At 31.6% G+C, this 10,518-nt stretch overlaps 2 protein-coding genes across 2 annotated transcripts; both read left to right on the forward strand.

The window, feature by feature from the left end:
- Positions 1-3,185: 3,185 nt before the first annotated feature.
- On the forward strand, positions 3,186-4,453 carry LOC145585292 (putative xyloglucan endotransglucosylase/hydrolase protein 23). The gene is made up of 3 exons (XM_081642007.1): positions 3,186-3,522; positions 3,640-3,833; positions 3,977-4,453. The coding sequence occupies exons 1-3, from the start codon at positions 3,256-3,258 to the stop codon at positions 4,359-4,361; spliced, it is 846 nt and encodes a 281-aa protein (XP_081498133.1). The 5' UTR covers positions 3,186-3,255; the 3' UTR covers positions 4,362-4,453.
- A 3,554-nt stretch (positions 4,454-8,007) lies between these two features.
- On the forward strand, positions 8,008-9,343 carry LOC145585293 (putative xyloglucan endotransglucosylase/hydrolase protein 23). The gene is made up of 3 exons (XM_081642008.1): positions 8,008-8,362; positions 8,481-8,674; positions 8,785-9,343. The coding sequence occupies exons 1-3, from the start codon at positions 8,096-8,098 to the stop codon at positions 9,179-9,181; spliced, it is 858 nt and encodes a 285-aa protein (XP_081498134.1). The 5' UTR covers positions 8,008-8,095; the 3' UTR covers positions 9,182-9,343.
- Positions 9,344-10,518: the final 1,175 nt, after the last annotated feature.

The following is a 10,518-nucleotide window of genomic DNA, read 5'->3' on the forward strand; positions in this document are numbered from 1 at the left end:
TAATTCATAATAATTTTATGGTAGTCATCCTAATTTTTTATTAGTTTTTTTTTTATGTCAAAATTAATTACAATTATTTTTTATTAAAATTTATATTTTTATATTTTTATTATAATTAACTTATGAATTATTTTTTTAATTTCAGTAATAAAAAAAACTAAATTTTAAAAATTAATAAGGAAATTATAAAAAAAAAATTCAAAAATTAGATAAATGATTTATAATAAATTTTGAGATTAAAAATTAAATTAAAATTAGTCAATAAAAATTAGGCCCTGTTTGGTAGTAGCGTTTGAGCTAGCGGTTAGCGTTTTGACCAGTCAAAACACTACTAGAAAAAATTTGAGAGTGTTTGACAAGGTAGCGATTCTAGTAGCGATTAGCGATAAAGGTAACGTTTAGGTAGCTTTTCTCAAACATTAAAAATAGTAACGTTTAGAAGTAGCGGGAGCGTTTGACAATTTTTTATTACTTTTTAAACAATATTTATATGAATTTTGATATATTTTAGTATTGCAACAACTATTTTTATCAAACACTCATACTATCAACCGTTGCTTTAACAGCTAACCTCTACCCGCTACTAATTCACCGCTACTAACTACCTTAACAGCTACCCGCTCCTCGACGCTAAAAGCTATCCGCTATCGTTACTTTTTTCAAACAGGACCTTAGTATAGGCTAATTCAAACTATGTGTGAAAAAAAAAAATAATTTGATCCATGTGAGTTTAATCTTAGAGAGCCTTCTCGTTATTTTTATTTTTTTTATAATTAAAAAAAAAAAAAAAAAAAAAAAGTCAAATCAACCATACTCATTCCCCCATAAATAGGAGTAGTTAATTTAACATTTAACTAGCTGTCTAGTTGTAATGACTTCTTACCTAATGTGATGGATAAACTTTGAGCATACATATAACACGAATACACGGCATTTATAAGGATGTTAAGAATGAAGTTCAATGTAAGAAAAGAAAACGGGCTTCCTACTTTCTAGAATCATAAAAAAGGTCCATTCATAGAAACTCAATTGCTTTTCCCTTCATAATTATGCTCTGCACTGACTATAGTTTCTGATATCTACGTGTGAAAGACATAAATCAACATAATGCTAAGAGAAGTCAGACCCAAAGCGGAATAGGTCCGTTTCTTAAAGATTATCCTATTTTTCTTTGTAGTTTATTCATTTGAATTTGTCTTATATGGAATATATATGCTAAAAATAGACACGACCACACGGTATATCCATGCATAATAGCCAGATAAACCCTTCAAATTTAAGTTAATTAAAAATTAAACTATTGTACTAAACTTGAACGTAGTAATAAGAACATATTTGATTAAATTAGCATGACATTCACATTACCAACAATGGAATTAATAAAAATAAAATTGTCTATTTTAATTTCAAGCTTTGTGAATTGCAGCCATCTTAAAGTGGTTTGAGTAAACTATACTTTTTTTTTTTTTTGACGGGCAAGTAAACTATACTTTAAGTCATTATTTTTGCAAACAAAGGAAATATGTCAAGAGTGTAGACGGAATATGGGGAATAAATCACCGTTTAATCGTATTAATTAAAGCTTTAGTAACTAATTCATCTCTTTAGTTAATTTTTTAGTTATTTAAAAAAAAATTAATTGGGAAAGAAAAGCAAGGGTATTGTCCTAGAATATTTAATGTTGTCAAGCTAGGTGCCTTCTACAAATTTTAAATTTCCTTCAACAAAGATTATCATCACATAAATTAATTACACACACATGAGATATATAGACATATATATAGTCGATCACTAAATTCCTAAATGTCATTGTTTTAACTAACCAGTATATGATCGATACTTGTTGCATCATCAATCGCTTTAGCACCAACCACGCATGACTAAGTTTTATATTTGAGTCTCAATTTAAAAAGAATAAAAACCAAGAACAATTTTTCATTGGAATATTTAAAATTGTCAAATTTAAGTTTGTAGAACACTTATTAGGATGATTTTCTTACACGCCATTTCATTCTCAACGTTACAACGTAATCTTGTCCTTGAACTACTACTAGTAGTGATCGGCATAGGAATTTCAATGAGATAGGTTATCTCTATCAACAAACTTGGAAAAACTCCATTACTACCTTTCCAAGCATGCTTTGCTAATTTGCCAATTAACCAATTGTCACATATATATCATAATTTATATATAGAGTAATAGTTACCATTTAGAAAGAGAATTAAAAACTTTATGTTGATCTAAGGTCCTGTTAATTTCGTTCCAATTTATTTTACATAAATTAGTTCATATAGGTTAAGCTATGTTTTAATGAGCTAAAGAATTTCATATAATAACTGAAGCGAATTTCATATAATTTAAGTTCAGATAAAATCAATTTAGATAATTGCAAACAAAATAAGTTTTTTCTTCTGATCTAATAATTTCAAACAATATTCCATATTATTTAGTCTAGACGATTTCAAATTAATTAACTAATTGATGGATCTAAGGTTTTAGATAATTTCAGACATAATAATTTAAATAAATCAAACCGAGCGTGAGGTTTACTTTATTCTCTTTATGTTTTTATTTCTTTTTTTTTAGTAAGAAGAAGGATCCTATCAAACCGGAATCTCTCACATGTCCTCCCTGCTCGGTTTATGTTTTCTTTATGGGTGTGTTTACAAATTTTAAATTGTTACGAGTAATAAATACACTTAAAAGTCAAAGGTGAAAAATGATCAAAATACCCTTACATGATGTCATGCAAGCAAGCAAGCATAAACCTTCCTCAGAAAGGCACTTGTATGTCTAGTCCCGTGGGACAAACACCAACACCGCGTCTCAGCTCGCCTAATCAAATAGCCAATACTTGTCAACTCTCGTCACCTTCTCTAGACGCCATGCCATTAATAAAATTTTAAAAATTCAAAGCTCACCAACATTTCTATTTATATTTTCTCCCCTTTTTCATGCTTTTTTTTTTTTCTCCCAATTTTCAAATATAATATTATCACTCGTATTAATACTTGATGCCTCATGCAAAGGCAACAGCTGTTTTTCAGTAATTTGAACCTTCTTTGCTACGTTCTTTACTAGTCAATTAGTCGCCCGCCCTTATCTTTTGACCTTTCATATTTGCCCTATAAATATCCTTTCCATGCACATTTTTCTAGCATCATCAAATCATATTAAACTCTTATAATATAACCTTCTTCATTTAAATCTACCAAACATATACTATTATACTTGTATACACTTCCTAGCTAACTATGGCTTCCCACTCCATTTTTACTAGTGTTCTTCTAGTTGCTTCTTTGATTGTCGTGGCCTCGGCTGGTAGTTTGAACGAGAATTTCGACATCACTTGGGGTGATGGTCGTGCCAAATTCCTAAACAATGGCCAACTTCTTACCCTAACCCTTGACAAAACCTCTGGCTCGGGTTTTCAATCTAAGAACGAGTACCTATTTGGAAAAATCGATATGCAAATTAAACTTGTTCCGGGTAATTCTGCTGGCACCGTGACTGCTTATTATGTAAGTACATGTTACATATTTTAAATTCATATTCTCAATCCCTTACAATTAATTACCGTCATGCATATATTATGAAGATAAAATTTATTGACGATCCCTTTAATGTTGAATTTGCAGTTATCATCCGAAGGACCTACCCATGATGAGATAGACTTTGAATTCTTGGGTAATGTCACTGGTCAGCCTTACACTCTTCATACCAATGTTTTTAGCCAAGGCAAAGGCGGACGTGAACAACAATTCCGCCTTTGGTTCGATCCTACTACTGATTTCCACACTTATTCCATCCTCTGGAATCCCCAAAGGATTGTGTAAGTACACTAATTCACACTCCTTTTGTCCAAAATTGATAACTGTCACATTAGACATACACTGTTATTATTTAAACCAGTAACGTGACAACTAAATTTAGACGTACACGTACTAAACTTTATGTTAAATATTTTTGTTACAGATTTTCAGTGGATGGTACACCCATCAGAGAATTCAGGAACTTAGAATCAATGGGAATCCCATTCCCAAAGAACCAACCAATGAGGATATACTCGAGTCTATGGGACGCCGAAGATTGGGCAACACAAGGAGGAAGGATCAAGACAGACTGGAGTAAGGCTCCGTTCAAGGCATCATACAGGAACTTCAATGCTGATGCATGTGTTTCGAGGAACGGTCAATCTTCCTGCACCTCTGCCTCTCCCTGGATGAACCAGCAGCTCGACGCCACCGGTCAGAGCAGAATGCGATGGGTGCAGAAGAACTACATGATTTACAATTACTGCACTGATTTACAAAGGTTTCCTCAGGGTTTGCCTAAGGAGTGTACTGTCACACTGTCTTAAGCTTCAGGAAAAAATATGTTCTGTTTTTCTTTGCAAGTTTTGCTGCAGTAATTTTTTTATATGTTGAGTTTTGGGTTCAATTTATGTAATAGTGATTCGTTTATTGTACAAAGTCACATATTTCATTCTAGTCATTAGTCAAGCTGTAATAAGGAAGTTGTTTTTCTTTTATTGAATTCAAATTGAATAATACACTATCAGTTGATTTATTACTTAATTTTGGAATTAATACACATAGTCGATACTTGATATTAAACCCTCGTACATAAGGTTGTGATCAAGTGATCGACCATAGACAAATTTACTAAAAGATGTTCGTGTCTTTAAAAAAAATTACTAAAATAAAGATGTTAACAAATAGTTGAATTGTTGTTATATTTTCAACTTTTAGCTTTTGGTACAATAAAGAATTAATGTACAAAAATTGTATGTGCAACTGTTATTTTCTTATAGCGTGACTGGATGAACGTGACGACACTCAACACCCTTTTGGCTTTAATAGTGTTCAGAGAATCGAATCGATCAAAATAAAAAGTAATCATAGTAGGAGATCAAATTGTGGACGAAAGAGACACCTAAAAAGCAATAGTGACCAAATAGAAGATCCTTGAAGGTTCTTCACGGCGTCCAGCTGTCTAAGGAACAATACAGGACCCAGTTATAACGCTACCAAATTCAACTCCTAAAAAGAGCTAATTATTCTTACTCTAGATTTTCCTATTTTATACGAGTACAATTATTCAAAGCATAATTATATTCTTTAATATGGACAATCAATATTATTGTGCGTGTCTCTAGAACTATTGAGCATTCGATGGTATTAAATCATCATTCATGTTTGCTCTTTTTTTTTTAAAAAAAAGAAATGCTTAAGAAATTCATATAAAAAAGAATAAGGTAATGAGAATGTCTCCTATATGAAATGCTAAATCCACGAGTTGCATCACCAATAATATAGTATAAACATATGTTCTAATTATTACTAATTTTGGGCTCTTTACAACTAATTTCCGAAATTTTCCACGTATATACTGTGTGTACATCTTATCATTTTGTTGTCTCTTTACAACTATTAATCGAGTATTGCGTATCAGTTATACGGTACATGTGTGTTTTGCATCTAATTTAACACAAAGAACTTGTAGTGTAGAGAATGTGTGACACTTATGATTCATTAGAAATGAATAAACGGAAGTGAATATATTATTAGCTTTTCAATTTTATTTTTTTTATACTTTCTAAGAAATAATTTGATTAATTGAAACACATCATACGACATCTGAATAGAAATATTCAAATCTCACTAATGACAAGTATCCTAATAATTCATTAATCCACATTTTCATGTCTATATTAAATAATAGGGGGTTTTGAGAAGTGAAATTTTGCTTGCTTCCAAAGTTTTCATACCCAATACATTCAAGTATTCAACCTACTTCATTCCCATATACAAGTATAGATTATACTCGTTCCCTTTACATCATTTCTACTCATTCCAATTTCCACTAATTCATTGCCATGTGTAAAATGAGGCAATGATCCCTACAAAATATAATTTGCAATTTCTCCATTATGCCCGTATACCCCCACACGGTTACATCCAATCGAGTAAGAAATTGATTTTATTTTTCATTTTTTAGTTTCTAAAAAACCATATTTGGTACTAATCACTAATCAATAAAAAATAAAATATAAAAAAAAAAAAAAAAAAAAAAAAAAAAAAAAACTAATTAAAAACAAGACAAACCCACCCCATTACTTAGTACTTACTTCTAATTTAATTTGATGAATACAAAATGAACAAAAGAAAATGGAGGGTTTAATTTATTGATCTTCATTTGCATGCCTTTTATAATAACTATGAGAAAGTGAGGGATTTAGAATTGAAAATAAAAAATAAAAAATAAAAAAAAGCTTAGCTTGCTTCTCATGTTTCCATACAAAAGAAATAAATCCAACACATTGGGCTTGTTTGGTAAATGGTTTTTCATTGGCTTTTTGATTGACTTTTGGCTTTTGGATTTTTCATTTGGTCAAACATTCAAAATTTATGTTTGGTAAATGGCTTTTTCAGCAAGCTGAAAAGCTGGCTTTTAAGCCAAAATGAAAAAGCTACTTGAATTGGCTTTTGGCCACCTAAGTTACTAATAACATCCAACAGTCAATTTTACCAAACATGTTTTTAGACTAATAAAAAGTCAAACAACCAACAAAAAAGCCAATACAAACAGCCAGTCAAACCAACCAATCAAACCAGTCGACGGCCAAAAACCAACAACGAGCAGCCAATTGCCAAACAAGGCCATTACATTTCATTCCAAATATAGACTAATTGCTAAATTAAAATAATCTCGAATTATTCTTATACTCACTTTGGACTTCACTAATACTCCGCTCTTGTTCCCACTAATTCATCGCCATGTGTAAAATCAGCTAATGAATAAAAAAAAATTGTTGAGCCCTACATTTCAACAAAAACAACCAAAAAAAAATTGAGCCCTACAAAACAATTTGTAAATTTATTTGTTATGTCCATATTCCCCCACACGGTCTCATCCCAATACCAAAAGTAACAAATTGAAATCATTTTTTTTGCCTTTTTGATATAGTCATATATAACTTGGTACTAATATAACCACAAATCAAATAAATTACTATTTAACTAGTGTCTAGTTTACTAAATACAACTAATTAAACATAATTTGATTTGTTGAACCCTCCTCAAAAGGCACCGTCCTTTAATGTTTGGGCTCACTTAGCGTGTGTGACGCACATAGCACATTATCCGCTATAAGGCGGCATCTTTAAACACCTCCCTTACCACATTTTCGGGTTGTTGACTAATGCCCACAACACAACCTTCTCTTACACGGTTATACCTCCCATGTTTGTTTAATTGACACGTTTTTTACTCACGTAAATTAATATATAAATTTTATCATTAGTATTTTAAATTAATTACCATTTCAATAAGCAAAAATAATTATTAAAAAAAAAATAATTTTCTAGATAATTTTTGAGACAAATCTAACAAGACTTTTATGATTATATTTTTCATTACATTTAATTACAAAACACACATAAAAAAAAAGTGTATAAATAGTATTAAAGTCAAATTATATCAACTAAAATGAATTGGAGAAAGTTTTTTTTTTTTTTCAAAATTTTATGGAGTACTACACTACTATTCCAACTCCCTCGGTCACTTTTATGGTTACATTTTGACTTTAATGGTCAACGTTTGAAAACTTTGACTATAAAAATATAATATAATAATGATCAGAATCATATCATGTGGAATGTTATCGAATTCGTCTTCATTTTTTTAAGAAATTTTACTCAATTTATATTGAATATATACATGGTTACAGATGTGTAATGTAGACTGAGAAAATCAAAGTGTAACCATAAAAAAGAGACGGATAAAATACTAAATTAAGCAATACCCCCATGCATTAGATGAAGTAGTAATCTAGTATAGTAATTTGATATCCAGCTGTTTCACCTCAATTTCACACAACGAAACTTCCAAGGCGCAACCTCGCCACTAGACTTGTACGTAGTCAACCATACACTCGCTCTAACAACTTCACCAGCCGCCCCCTCTTACTACTACGCCTATAAATTCCCTACTCCTTCAACACTACTCGTCACTCAAACATCTTTCATTCATTCCTTTTACCATCAAATATAAAGCAAGTTACTAAAATATTGTACTAGTCATTACTTTAAGTATGGGTGTTGCTGCTCTTGTTAATGTTCTCGTAGTTGCCTCATTCGTTGCAACAGCTTTGTGTGCTGGTAATTTTAACCAGGATTTCGACATCACTTTTGGTGATGGTCGTGCTAAAATCGTAAACAATGGTCAACTCCTTACACTTTCTCTTGATAAGTCCTCTGGCTCTGGATTCCGCTCTAAGAACGAGTACCTCTTTGGTAAAATCGATTTGAAAATTAAACTCGTTCCTGGGAACTCTGCTGGTACTGTTACTACCTATTACGTAAGTTTCTTTCCATGGTCCATTAGTCCCTTTTTTTGACAATCGTAATTCCACTAGACTGATTATTTATTGAGCTATAAAGTTATTGACGTTGTGTATTTCTTGTATGTATTTACAGTTATCATCCGAAGGACCTAACCACGATGAGATAGATTTCGAGTTTTTGGGTAATGTCACCGGTCAACCTTACACTCTCCATACCAACGTTTTCGCCCAAGGGAAAGGTGGCCGGGAACAACAATTCCGCCTTTGGTTTGATCCTACCGCCGATTTTCACACCTATTCCATTCTTTGGAACCCCCAAAGGATCATGTAAGTTCACAAAAAAAATATTTTTGATTTGTTACCTATAGTAACAGTAACACCACGTGACAATATTATTTTAATATTTTTTTAACATTATGCGTTATATTTAATTTCAGATTTACAGTTGATAATACACCAATCAGAGAGTTTAGAAACTGGGAATCCATTGGAGTCCCATTCCCTAAGAGCCAACCAATGAGGGTATACTCGAGTCTATGGGACGCCGAGGATTGGGCTACACAAGGTGGACGTGTTAAGACAGATTGGTCCAAGGCTCCATTTACAGCTTCCTACAGAAACTTCAATGCTAATGCTTGTGTTATGTCCAATGGTAAATCTTCTTGTAGTGGCTCGAACCGTGGTTCCTCTTCTTCCTGGATGAACCAACAACTCGATTCCACGAGCCAGCAAAGGCTACGATGGGTGCAGAAGAATTACATGATTTACAACTATTGCACTGATTTTCAAAGGTTTCCTCAAGGTCTTCCTAAAGAATGCACCTCCACCAAATAAGTTGTACTCGTACTTAATACGTAGTAATTCTTTTTAAAAGTGTAATTTATCTATAATGATTCGTTTTTGTAAGAAATTTCATATGTAAAATTCATCAATATTCATTTATATATTAATGTAATGAAGCAGATTTCAAGCAATAGAAAATTGAAATTATTTTATCACAAGTAAACTTTCAATTTTTAACTATCTAAATTTTTATTGCATTTTTCGCCGTTGTATATCTAATTAAGTGTTTGTATTTTAGAAATTATCTACTACCTCTATTTCTTATTAAGTGCAACAAAGGAATATTTTATGTCTCACAAATAATTTCATTTTATTGCACATAATAAGTAATGGAGGTAGTGTTACTGTTGTTATAGGAGACTATGGGAGTGAAGGAGGGTAACACACTCCGTCAAACATAAGTCCTTATTTCAACTTAATGCCTGTGAAGTTGAAATTAGATAAATATCTCAAAAAGACACTTGTACCCTTCAATTGTCTGCGCAAAAGTATGAAATTAATCCTATGAGATACATTCTATGTTTATCAAGAAGAGAAACGTAGAATTACCCCTTGTTATATACTTCCGTACTTTGTAATCTCACTGGGGACTAACGACTATCTAGATAGCAAACCACTTTCAGTATTTAGGTATGTAACAAACTATTCAACGAACCTACATATAAAACTCATATTAGCGAAAGATTTGGCCACATACAGTCAAGACTAAAAAAAAATTTTATCCCAAAATTAATTGTGAATAGCTACAAATTTAAATCTACAATAATAGCAGCAAATGAGTACAAGTTATTCTCAAATGTACGTCAACTAATCACATCTCTCACATGAATGACGTGAGTGTTACAATTTGAAGAGTTCAAGACTAGACTTCTTCCAACCGAGGTCTCCTAACTAAGACAATTAATAAGATTAGGCAGCCAAACTAAACTCCAAATTATTGGCAACCTTCATTGACTTTGTATTTTTCTCTAGAGTTACACGATAAGTGGATAAGTCTCATTCAAGCTTTAACTAAAATTAATTGACAATTTAGTATGTGAAATCTCATATTAACTTAATATAAACCTTCACGGATAGCTTATATGTTTTATTTTCTTACCTTATATCCTTTCCTAAAGAAATGTATTCGAAGAAACATGTACACAATGCATAGACAACTACTTTGTGTTTCACTAAGTTGATTGTTAAACAAAAAGTAAGATAGAGCAAGTTGTTAACGATTTTACTAAAAATTAGTGGTTGTATATTAACCAATTAGCCGTTCACGGTTTATTTAACTTGATAAAATTAAAGTGCGGCAAATGGCAAAAACAAGTTGCTGCAATATA

The sequence above is a fragment of the Chenopodium album genome, chromosome 16 (assembly GCF_948465745.1).
Source record: "Chenopodium album chromosome 16, dcCheAlbu1.1, whole genome shotgun sequence".
In the NCBI taxonomy this organism is placed as follows: Eukaryota; Viridiplantae; Streptophyta; class Magnoliopsida; order Caryophyllales; family Amaranthaceae; genus Chenopodium; species Chenopodium album.